Source organism: Cuculus canorus, chromosome 1 (assembly GCF_017976375.1).
Source record: "Cuculus canorus isolate bCucCan1 chromosome 1, bCucCan1.pri, whole genome shotgun sequence".
In the NCBI taxonomy this organism is placed as follows: domain Eukaryota; kingdom Metazoa; phylum Chordata; class Aves; order Cuculiformes; family Cuculidae; genus Cuculus; species Cuculus canorus.
The window spans coordinates 200,347,033-200,358,207 of NC_071401.1; the positions used below are offsets into that span (position 1 = coordinate 200,347,033).

General features: G+C 40.9%; 1 protein-coding gene across 1 annotated transcript; it reads right to left on the reverse strand.

Annotated features, from left to right (window-relative positions):
• Window positions 1-66: 66 nt before the first annotated feature.
• SUV39H2 (SUV39H2 histone lysine methyltransferase) lies at window positions 67-11,026 on the reverse strand. The gene is made up of 6 exons (XM_054057200.1): window positions 10,978-11,026; window positions 9,673-9,818; window positions 7,877-8,548; window positions 5,736-5,882; window positions 3,885-4,014; window positions 67-2,552 (listed from the first exon to the last, which is right to left on the reverse strand). The coding sequence occupies exons 1-6, from the start codon at window positions 10,994-10,996 to the stop codon at window positions 2,446-2,448; spliced, it is 1,221 nt and encodes a 406-aa protein (XP_053913175.1). The 5' UTR covers window positions 10,997-11,026; the 3' UTR covers window positions 67-2,445.
• Between the last annotated feature and the right edge of the window lie 149 nt (window positions 11,027-11,175).

Consider the following 11,175-nt stretch of genomic DNA (forward strand, 5'->3'; position numbering starts at 1 on the left):
TCAATTGGAAAGTAGATACATGGGTTTACTTTAAATAAATACAAAATACTGTTACCTCCCAGAACATAAATTAACGGTCCTTTATTTATCGCACACGAGGTAACACACATCCTTAAAGAGCAGCAGTGTTATTCCATTGCTGGTGGTGACATATACTGCCTTGGGAAAAGGGCAGACACCGAATTCAAGTACAACTTCATCTTTTAAAATTCATTTGCTTGTCATTTTTAAATCCAGCTGGGCATGGAGATACACAGACAAAAAGAGTGTTGAACCTGCTCTGTGTCACCTTGTACAGGAAAGGCCAGAGAAACCAGTTTGGTAAGGAATCCATTTCTTGCTGCAGTCATTGCTGCCATCCTGCACCAACAGGGAATGCTGCAGCAGGTTAAGGAGGTGGAGACTGCAGATTCTGTCCACATGGAATGCATCACTAAATCAGGCTACGTGCAAGAAAAAGCACTAAAGACTCCAAATGATGTAAGATCATACAGTTTGCTAACATTAAAGCTCCACATTCCACTTCAACTTTATACATCTATATATATAAAAAATCGTTAGAGATGCAGCATGAGAAAAATTGACTAGATTCAGCATTTATCCAAACATGTGGATACAGGTGAGCTTGGTAATGTCAAATACTTTTAAATCTAAGCAGACTTTCTCCTCTTCATTAAACACCATAAAGTGTCTATTTCAACATGTCTCTCTCCGTAGAGTACAAAACTTAGCACTTTCCCACACGCCCTCACCCCAACCGTGGAACCGATTTTGGCTCGCAGCATATACATTTTCATTTTCTGCCAAAAAGCCAGATCTTCAGTGCAATGCAGCTGTGCTTCTTAATGAACAAACAACCTGTATTATCCTTTCAAACACTCTTCTTGGAGTGCTAGTAAATAACATGAAATTTAAGGCATTTTCTAACAAATTAAGTAAACAGTTATATGCTGTGTACTCGACTTCATTCACCTGAGCCAAAAGCTGTGCACCTTATAAAGGTAACTGGCTGACCTATGATACATAGCTAGCATCCATTTACGGCGCATCCATTTATGGAGCAACATTATTCTGCCTGACCCTATCAACATTTACATGACTTGTAAGCAAGAACAAAGCACTTGAATCAACCCTGAAACTAGGACTTCTCCTGTAACTCCACTCATAGCCTACCTCAACTGCTCCTCAGTGTTTCTGAAGCCAAGCAAAACTTAGCATACACACGAGTAGGTTGTGAGAACTTGAAGACAATCAGGAAAAAACCAAAACGACGACTCAAGCAGCTGAAGAACAGTACATTTCTCAGCCTTTACATTCAAGAACATCTTACAAATGTCTAGAGCAAATGGGTAAACTTCCCTCTAGTCTAACTTCACTGAAATTAACATTTTTGCAATGAGAAAAAACAGGCCTAGTATCTTAACAATCTGCCACTAGATAAAAACAAAGGTCACAGTATGTAAAAACTGAATTAAAAGCAGTTGTGAATACAAATAAATTCCTATTTTTGCCCTCAACAGATAACTAAGAATATCTCTGTAACACATCAGCTTTGTCAGACAAAGGGCTGCTCTCCCTATTCTTTTGTTCTCTATTCTGTAGAATAGAGAACTGTAGTCAGTAATTTGTTTTAGCAGTGACTGCCAAATTTCTGCTGTGAAAACAAACAGCACGTGTTTCTACCGACCATCCGATATGTACAAATTCTCTGTAGAACTACAGACCTTCTATAGTGTCCTAACTAAAAATCAGAACATAACAACTGAAAAAACTTCCACACGTGAACTTCCCAATAACATAACATCAGCTAAAAATGTCTGAGTCCTTGATCTTACATCTGGAATCTGCTAAAACCAGTTGCTTTACTTGCGTGGAGTTCAGTGGACATTTTACAGTTTGCATTCCTGTGAACCTTCACTTAGCCCACAGTCTGATAGCTGTCCTTAATTCTTCACCCTGGTGCCATAAATGTTATTGCTAATCTCTTGATGCTTTTCTTTATACAACAAAAAGAGCAAAAGAACTGTCAGCCATGGTTTAGGATTCAAATCAAATGCCTCCAGACTTTTCCAGGTACAGAAGATATGTAACATCCCTTCATCCCATTTAAACAAGTTTCTAGAAGGCCTACGGGTGTAAGCTCACACTCGAATATTCAAATCAAGGTACATTTTGAAGAGTTTTCTTAGCATATGTTTTACTGCTTCCTAATTAACAGTTCTAGAAAAACCTATTTTTAATCCCCATTATCAGTTTTGCATTTGCCTGAAACACTACATCTCTTTCTTTGGCCAATGCCATTTCAGTTACAAATGTAACACCTTGCTTTCACTGCTCTTATTTACATTAGACATAGGAATACTTGAATAGATGTGTGAAAGAAGAGACTTCTTAAAACACATTTAAAAGAGATTTAAAGAGAAGTGTGACTTTGGGTACCCAGAATCAGTTGAGATAACCTCTGCAACATACAGCTCCGCATTTACAGACAGTTCTGATCCTTTTTCTGGAGGTGCTAAGACCATCAGAGTCTGAAGTCAGATCCATTGAACCTGTGACACAGATAAACAAGAGGAAGTTTTAAAAGACAGACTGGAATTGTGCTAAGTATTCAAACTGCTTGAAAAAAACACCTACCACCCCAGTTCTTAAAAGAATTGTGTGTGGAGCTGTTCTCAAATTCTACAGACACCTGTGTTACAACTACTTATACAACATCTAGCATACGCAGCAGAATCCAAAGCTCATACTTCAGCCTTGTACCCTCAGGTCTGTCTCCGCAATGGTTAGCTGAGAGCACAGCCTGCCTTGAGTGTCAGCGTCACAGGCAACATAAAAAATTAGGAGCTCTAAGTATTTAAATAAGATCAATTTGTCAGTACTTGGAGCTTCTACAAGAATGAAATACAGCTCTGAAGCACAAACATCCTTCTTTGAAACTAAATAGCAGAGCAAACAATACACTGTTGTAGCGGATAAATGGTTTGCAAAGTTTGATACACACACAACACTCCTGCCAGCAAACCTCAAAAATTCTTTACTGTATTGGAAAAAATGAAGTCATAGAATGGTTCGGACTGGAAGGGACATTTAAAGACCACCTAATCCAATCCTTGCAGCAGGCAGAGACATCTTTCACAAAATCAGGTTGCTCAAAGTTCCATCTAACCTGACCTTGAACACTGAATTGAACGATCGAACAGCCCAACATGGCAGGGAACTCAAAGGATCATTTGGTACAACCTTCTGTGGGAAAGAGAGCCTAGATGACATTATCTAGCACCCTTGACCAGTTACATCTTGTAAACCTCCAGTGATGGGGAGCCTACCGCATCCCAGCTGAGGTTGTTCCAGTGAATTATAACTCTCACTGTAGAACACTTTAGACCATCCTTCTGCTGTCCTAAACATCTGTACCTAAGACCTATATCCACAACTGAGGCCTACAGACAACAAGGTCCAAAGACAAACCTGTGATGTCTTAGACCACTCAACTGTTACAACTGTCTTTCTCAACAGCAGGTTATTTAGACAATAGTTTACCTCAAGTGTCTTTGGATAAAGGAAAGCTTTTTAATGGTATACTGACTATTTTTTGAGTATTCCCATGACAAATCTTAAAAAAAATGTGCCTTGTCAGATGTTCAATCACAACCCCTTGCTGTGATCCAGGCGCACTGAGGTAGGCAATCCACTAGAGGTGCACACAAAAGCTTCTGAGTGCACTCCTTCTGTGCTATGCGTCACTGAGCAACACCTTACTATAGAATCCACAGAGCTGTGTTTTGGAGATGGAGTGACTTAAAATGCTATCATCAGTCAGGCTGCAATGAAACCCAGCAGTGCCCAAACCTCTTGCAAGTATATTTTTTAAATCTACCAACCTTTCATTTGATAGTCAAACGTTAGCTCTTCTCCAGCCTTAATGGTTCGTGTAGAAAACAGTGCTATACGAGGAAGACGCAAGTCGAGGTTGTCGATAAACACATTGAAGACTTGAAGGTTTGGATCACACTGTAAAGCAAAAATTAATGTAGTTTCCGTTAAGAAAAATACACAATAAGTTTCACTAAAGTGCTTAAGTAAATCAAGGTCACAGGAAAAAAAGAACTGGTTCTTCTCTCAGTGACAGAAGTCTGAAATCAACAAATTAAATTCCTGAAATAGCATTAAAGGAAAACATTCATAGCTTAAAGTCCTTTCAAGAAGGCAACCTTTTCATAGCACACAGACTACACTACTATGCAACAGCCTATTGAAAAAAAATACATAGAATCATGGAATGGTTTGGGTTGGAAGGGACCTTAAAGTTCATCTAGTTCCACCCCACCTGCCATGGGCAGGGACACCTTTCACTGGATCAGGTTGCTCAAAGCCCCATGCAACCTGGCCTCGAACACTTCCAGGGACAGGGCATCCACGATGTCTCTGGTATGGTACCAGAAGGCATACAAAACAAAAGAGGTGGCAAAGAGCAATTAAAGCTGCATTCTTGAGGTTAGTATTTACCTCCAAAACCCACAGAAAGAATTAAAGTTGAAAGAAAATGAAAAACAAACTAGCATTTAAAGCCACACACACTCACACACACAAAAATACTCTGTATTTAGGTTTAAGCATTGCTTCCAGGCCAGAAATAATATTTTCACACTATGAATAAATTTCTATTTTCAATTGCTAACCTGCTTGGCTGCCGAATTACCTGCTATGGTCTGGTGACAGGAGGAGGGTCAATGATATTAAGCAGGAACTAGAAACCACTTTGTCATTTTTTCTGGATTGTCAGAAGTCAGTTTGTTAAACTCTGCACACCTTTTTGCTGTTTAACAATAAACTATATCCCATGATAAAGAATCAGAACCGAAGTTAGACATTTAACTTGACACTGAAGAGTAAGAATATTCCACTCCCATTTCCAAAAGTAAAGACCAATTGGATGCACCTAAAACTCTTCTTCATCCTTGCAAGTTAGCCCACATAAAGTAAGTGTCATTAGCTCACAGATCTGAAGACATGAATTTACTGTGTCTGTAGAACACTGACAGCATACCTCACAAACATTACACCTCTAAGCAATAGTAATTTTTAGCTCAAAAATGATATGCAATTCCTTTACAGATGCAGTTCAGCCTTTTTGCTTTAGGTATTTCAGTTGAATAGGAAAGAAAATACTAAAAAAATTTCTTTTTTAAAACTTTTGAGTTCTCTGGCAAGTTTAGATTTGATATGAGGAGGGAGAAAAGGTATCTACCAGGGCGAAATACCAAAGCAAGCATAGGAATTTTCACTTCCTCCTCTACCAATGTTTGAAGCATTAAATTTGGCATAACTCCCCATCCTGCCCTGATACAAAATCATGCATTAATTCGTATCACCTTTGACTCACAGATTTTATTAAGTACTTCTCACGTGCTATGTCTTTTAGTTACCTGGAAAAAAAACCACACCCAAACCAACCCTATTTTGGTTGTCCAGAATCAGCAGATTCAGTGACAACCTCAATCCTACCCAATACCCACTTCAGGCAGCACCTCATTCCCAGATTTTTCGGAGTCACCCTACTCCGAGTAAGTCTAAGTATTATGACATCCAACTTACTGGACTGTGCTGGTATGAAGCTAACTGCGTCAAAAAAAACTGTGAATATGGTAGGAAAATATTTACAGTAGAAGATGGTATTTCCAGCACAATCAGGATAGTTGTTCAAGTTCTTAGTATACAAAACCAGGTCTTACACTGTGATTCACAAAGTGGGACACATTTCCATATCGAGCTGCATCTACAGTAAATTCATCTGAGTCATAGTCCAAATCAAACAAGTATGTGTTTCCCTGGTTGTCATAAAGCTGGCCTCGTCTCTCTGCTTCCTCACTTGTAATTACCTAAAAAGAAAAACAGAAAAAAGAAACCTGCATCATATTATTAACTATTAATAAATTTAAACAAAAGCCACAATCAAGTTCGGAAAAAAAACCCGCTTAACTTAGTGAAAAATACCACATTCACTTTTTGATGTTGAAATAGCATTCCATCTCTAATGAATAAAGAATACATATATACAGCTAAACTGGTTAGGGATTAGGGCTTCTCTGGAGCAATTTGTCTACAGCTGATGCACAGAGCTACCTTGTCTCAGAGAAAAAAAAAAGTTTCAGCAGCTTCTATGAAGAGCTTTGATGATGATAGATACAAGCAACTGTTTCTACTTGAAGTTTCTATGCATGCAATGTTTTCATTAGACCGAGGAAGCCTTGTTTACATCATGTAAAATACAGTTTCAACTTTCTCCCTTTGCACAGACGAAGATAAGGGGTATCGGTTTTAACAATCCAGTCACATTTACAGTTCAGTATTCAACCTTCCTCCCTCCCTAGAAGCATCTCTTCCTGCTATTTTTGATTGCAATGAAAGATCCTATTCATGACAACTTAGACAGATACATCACTGCACAAAGCTGAACTGGTGCAATTAGACCAGTACAAGGTGGAAATCAATAAACTCCCTAGAGGAACAGAAATAAGTCACTTTTGACAGAAGCAACAGTTTCAACAACTTCATCTGCAGCCTGTTATGCCAAATGTATTCTGTTGCACCAACTCAGCAACAAAACCACAATTTGGCAGCAAGACAGGTACAACATGTGGTGGAATTGGACAAAAAAAACCCTCTAAAATATTTCTGACATATCAAACTTGAGAACCTATTTTAGCAGTATGGGGTAAGCAGATTCAGGTGAAAGCATAAATATACACTCTTTCCTTTAAGCAACAGAATTGCATAATCATCTTTCTGCATTAACCCCTTAACAGCGATATTTTGAACAATTGACATAGTGAAAGGTCTGAACACAATAAGTTAGAAGATTTGGGGCAGGGAGGATGGAGGAAATACAATAAAGACCATAAACATTTGTAAGAAGGGACAGAAGAAATCATTTACAGTCAACTTAACAGCAAGGCAGATCTGAGGCAGAAATACCACAAACTGAATCAGAGAGTCTGCCAGGAGCTACTGATGTAGAAGGCCCTGAAGCAGAGCAGAGGCTGAACTAGATAAACATGGGGCAATACCAAATCTCAAGAGTAACTCAAGGTCTATATTTCTTAAGGTAAAAGTTCCACTTGAAATAGTATGAGATCAAGTTAACACATAATGCTCATACTACAAGTCTTGTTCTTATTGCTAATCAGAAGTAATAGATGTTTGGAAATACTGCCTTAAAAGTTCAGGCAAAACAGAAAAGAGACAGATAGACTGGGTGGGGAGTTTGGTAGCAACCATGGCTGAGGAACAAGCAAAAAGTATACAAAAAAGAGGAACAGGGAAGAATGAAAACCGACTGCCATGAAAGAAAAGAAAGAATTGCCATTAGAAATACTACTAGGGCAAGTATTCAAAATAATTCTTTAGTGACATATGGGATAAATAGAATCACAGAATGGTTTGGGTTGGAAGGGGCCTTTACAGGTTATCCAGTCCAAGCCCTCTGCCATGAACAGAGACACCTTTCAACTTGATCAGGTTTCTCAGAGCCCCATCCAACCTGGCCTTGAATGTTCCCAGAGACGGGGCCTCTGCTACCTCCCTGGGCAACCTGTTAGTGTTTCAAGACCCTCATTGAAAAAAAGAGACTTCCTTATATCCAGTCTAAAGTATTTTCTTTACAGTCAACTTTTTACAATTGCTCTGGAATGGAAGAACATTTTGGATGATTTAATTTTGCTGTGATCTTTAATGTCAATTTACTATATTTCCCTACTTCAAAGAAGACTTATCTATTATACAGTGGAAGTCAAGAAGTGTTAAAATGGTGAGAAAGCTCATCAAGATTTCCTCCAACATTTCAATAACTCATCTATATGAGATAAATACATACCTCTCCAACATACTCCATCACAAAACTGTTGGTTTTAATTTTCTGGAGGGTTTTTACTCCCCAGCCACGGCCATTGTTAGTTCTGAAGATGCAAAGAGAATATGGTGTACCTTTCTGTACTATCCTGTTAGGGCAGTCAGGCCCACACCTACAAAATGAATTGCATTCGTAGATGGGCAAGCCAGGCTGGATTTTCAACTTCTTCCGCTTATTGTAAGCCAAAATAAATCCGGCCTCCTTTGGACAGCACTTCTCAGTGGGGCAGTCAGTGCATTCACAGCCAGTCGTTATTCCATTTATTACGTTTATTCCCGGAGCAGGTTTATACTCATTAATGTAGTAGAAGTCTAAAGGAGGGCCTTCAAGATCCACAGTGTTTTCTACCAGAATCATTGCTTTATGATTCTTTTTCCTGTTGAGTTCTTCTTTCCATCTCTGCAGAGCTATTCTTTGCTTAGCTTTCTTTACAATGTAATCTGCAACCACAGGTTTCAAAGCTTTAACGTGGTTTCTCACTCTCAGTGCTTTGCCTTCTCTCACCCGAGACAAAAATTCATTCTTGTCGCTGAGAAAGTTTTGAAGAAGCACTGGACAGTTCAGATTTTCCTGAGGTTCCCAAGTATTTGAAGATTCTGGCCATCCTTTCCATTTCACAAGATAGTATTCCGTACCCTTGAAATGCAAACACAGACACAAAGTTAGACACATGCCATTTTTCTGAAATCCAGCACCACAAGGTATACAAGCACAAGAGCTCTGGAGGTAAGAAACAGCATACAGTGCAGAAAGTCTTGCTGTCTCCATTACAAATAGAATTAAGGAGAAAGAGAAAAATCAGATTTTCTGTTTGCAAATTAACTTGTAGCACAACTCTGGATACAATATCCTGGTACAATCTGGGGCCTTGAGCAGCCTGTTCACTGGCAGGCGTCCCTGCCCGTGGCAGGGGGGTTGGAACTGGATGATCTTTAAAGTCCCTTCCAACCCAAACCATTCTATACAATATAGAATATACTCTGTATAAATACCATCTCTAGAGGCAAAGAAACAAACAGCTGAGATGAACTCCGATTGCTAACGGTACACTTGGAAGAAGCGAGTTTGTTAAGGTAGCTAGGTAAGTTATGCCAACTAGCTGTCTGACTTGTACACACAAGCAGAATGTAGTCGTACCACATACAGAACAAACAAAAAACTCTAAACTTAACAAAAAAAAAAAATCTAAAAAAAATTCATATCAACCACCTTCCCAAAGGAAAAATCCATGCAAAACACATATTATTGTATTTATAATCAAGAAGCATACATTTTGTACTTATTTGAAGAAGGCCAAATAACTGTAACCAGGCCAAATCCTGAGACTGAATTTCACTGGCATGATCAAGCCATAGGAATCCAGTTGCAGCACATGGCCCCAACTGTTCATTAAACAGACTACAACAGTCAATGGGGAAATACAGACTGTTACCTGCAAATAAAGGAGAGGCATCATGGTAACATACCAAGCTACAAACTAAAAGCCTCAGCATTTTGCTTTACTTCTAGATATGCAAAGGTGAAACATTTCATACTTTATGATCTCTGAAATTTCAGAAAAAGAACTTCTTTCAACATAGCGAAAGCAGTAATTATACCACTTTCTGTTCACAGCTGAAAGTTCAAAAGATATTTCATTTGACGTCAGCAAGAGATTTTTTCCTCACAGCCTGCTATTTTAGATTATGAACAGAACTACCTTTGGTTCACTTTGAAATTTCAGCTGAAAGAGTGATCAAATTGGTCTGTGTTTCTCTTACCTCTTCTACCTTGTAGTCACACAAATACTCCACCTCATATCTCTTTAGACTCCTGTTGGTGATTCCAATGGATTTACAGCTGAGATTTTCCTTCCTACATAATTCTTGGAGGGTCTCAAGTGAAGCTAGACATGGCACATACCAAGCTACAATAAGAAAATTGGTAAAGAATCCTATTTAATGTCTCAGCTAAATTGAAATCATTACGCCTTATCCCAGAGTCCCCACATTACCATTTGTGATGGCAGTCCACGAGCCTCTCGAACAACTACAGAGTCTCACAGAGTCAAACTCGACCCTTCTCTGAGGGGTAAAACGAAACACGTGAATGATTCCTTTCCTGTGCCTTTGTTCTGTACAGTATGTACATTTATAAAGAATAACAAATATTTTGAAGGGCAGAGACTTCCACAGATAAAAGCTGCGCTAAGAATCAAATAATTTTCCTACAATTAAAGCATCCCATAACTGAACTATGGCAACAAAGAATCTGTATTCTTTAAAAAGACCGCCAAATATACATAGTTACTCAAATGGAATCAAGCACTTGTGATGCAACCATGGTGACTGGAGTTGGAAAAAGAAAGATCCATCCACGGTGCTCTTCCAGAAAGAAAGGCTGGTGCCTTGTCAGCTGGGAGATGCGCCCTTCGGCTGGCTCCCTGCCACAGTCCGGGCATTACCGCTGGGCTGGGATGAAGTTTGGAGCCGGGAGCTGCAGGGGCTGTATCGCCTCCGCCCCTCGGTGTCGGCTGGGCTTTCCCACCTCAGCAACAGGATCTCCCCCCAGCCCTGGGAAAGGGCCACCCTTGGAGGAGTTCACCTCTGGAGCACAGCATCAGAAGTTTGGGAAGGCGGGAAGGAAGAGGGGCAAAGCGCAGGGAGAGAAGAAGAGGGGAAAAAGAGGGGGAAAGCGCAGAGAGGGAAGGGAGAGGGGAAAGCAGGAAAGGAAGAGTGGAAAGCGGGAAAGGGAGAGGGAAAAGCGCGGAGATAGAACGGAGAGGGGAAAGAGCAGGGAGGGAGAAAAATGGGAAAGCGGGAGAGAAGAAAAGGTGAAAGCGGGGAGAGGAAAAGGAGAAAGCAGGGAGGGAAGAAAGAGGCGAAGGCAGGAAGGGAAAGCGGGGGCAGGCACCCCTCCCTACCCCCCACGGACGCCAGGCGCCTCCGCGAGGCAGGCAGGTTCGCCAGCGCGGGCCCCGCGGCCCGAGGGGACTCGGGCGCGACAAGGAGCGGCGGCAGTTTCTCCCCACACCCTTCGAGAGCGCCAGCCTCCCCTCGCCCTGTCCGTGCCGGCCGCCGCCTCACCTCCTTGCCAGCCCGCCATCTTGGGGAGCGGCCCCGCCCCGCGCCGGAAGCGGGGGGAGGGCGCGAGCGCGGCCCCGCCCACACGGGGGGACGGGGAGGGGGGGAAGGGTGGTTCGATCCCAGCATCTCGCCTGTTGCCATGACTTCAGATGAAGGATTTCTGGATTCCATAGGCCTGTTTCTAACTTTGTAGGCAAA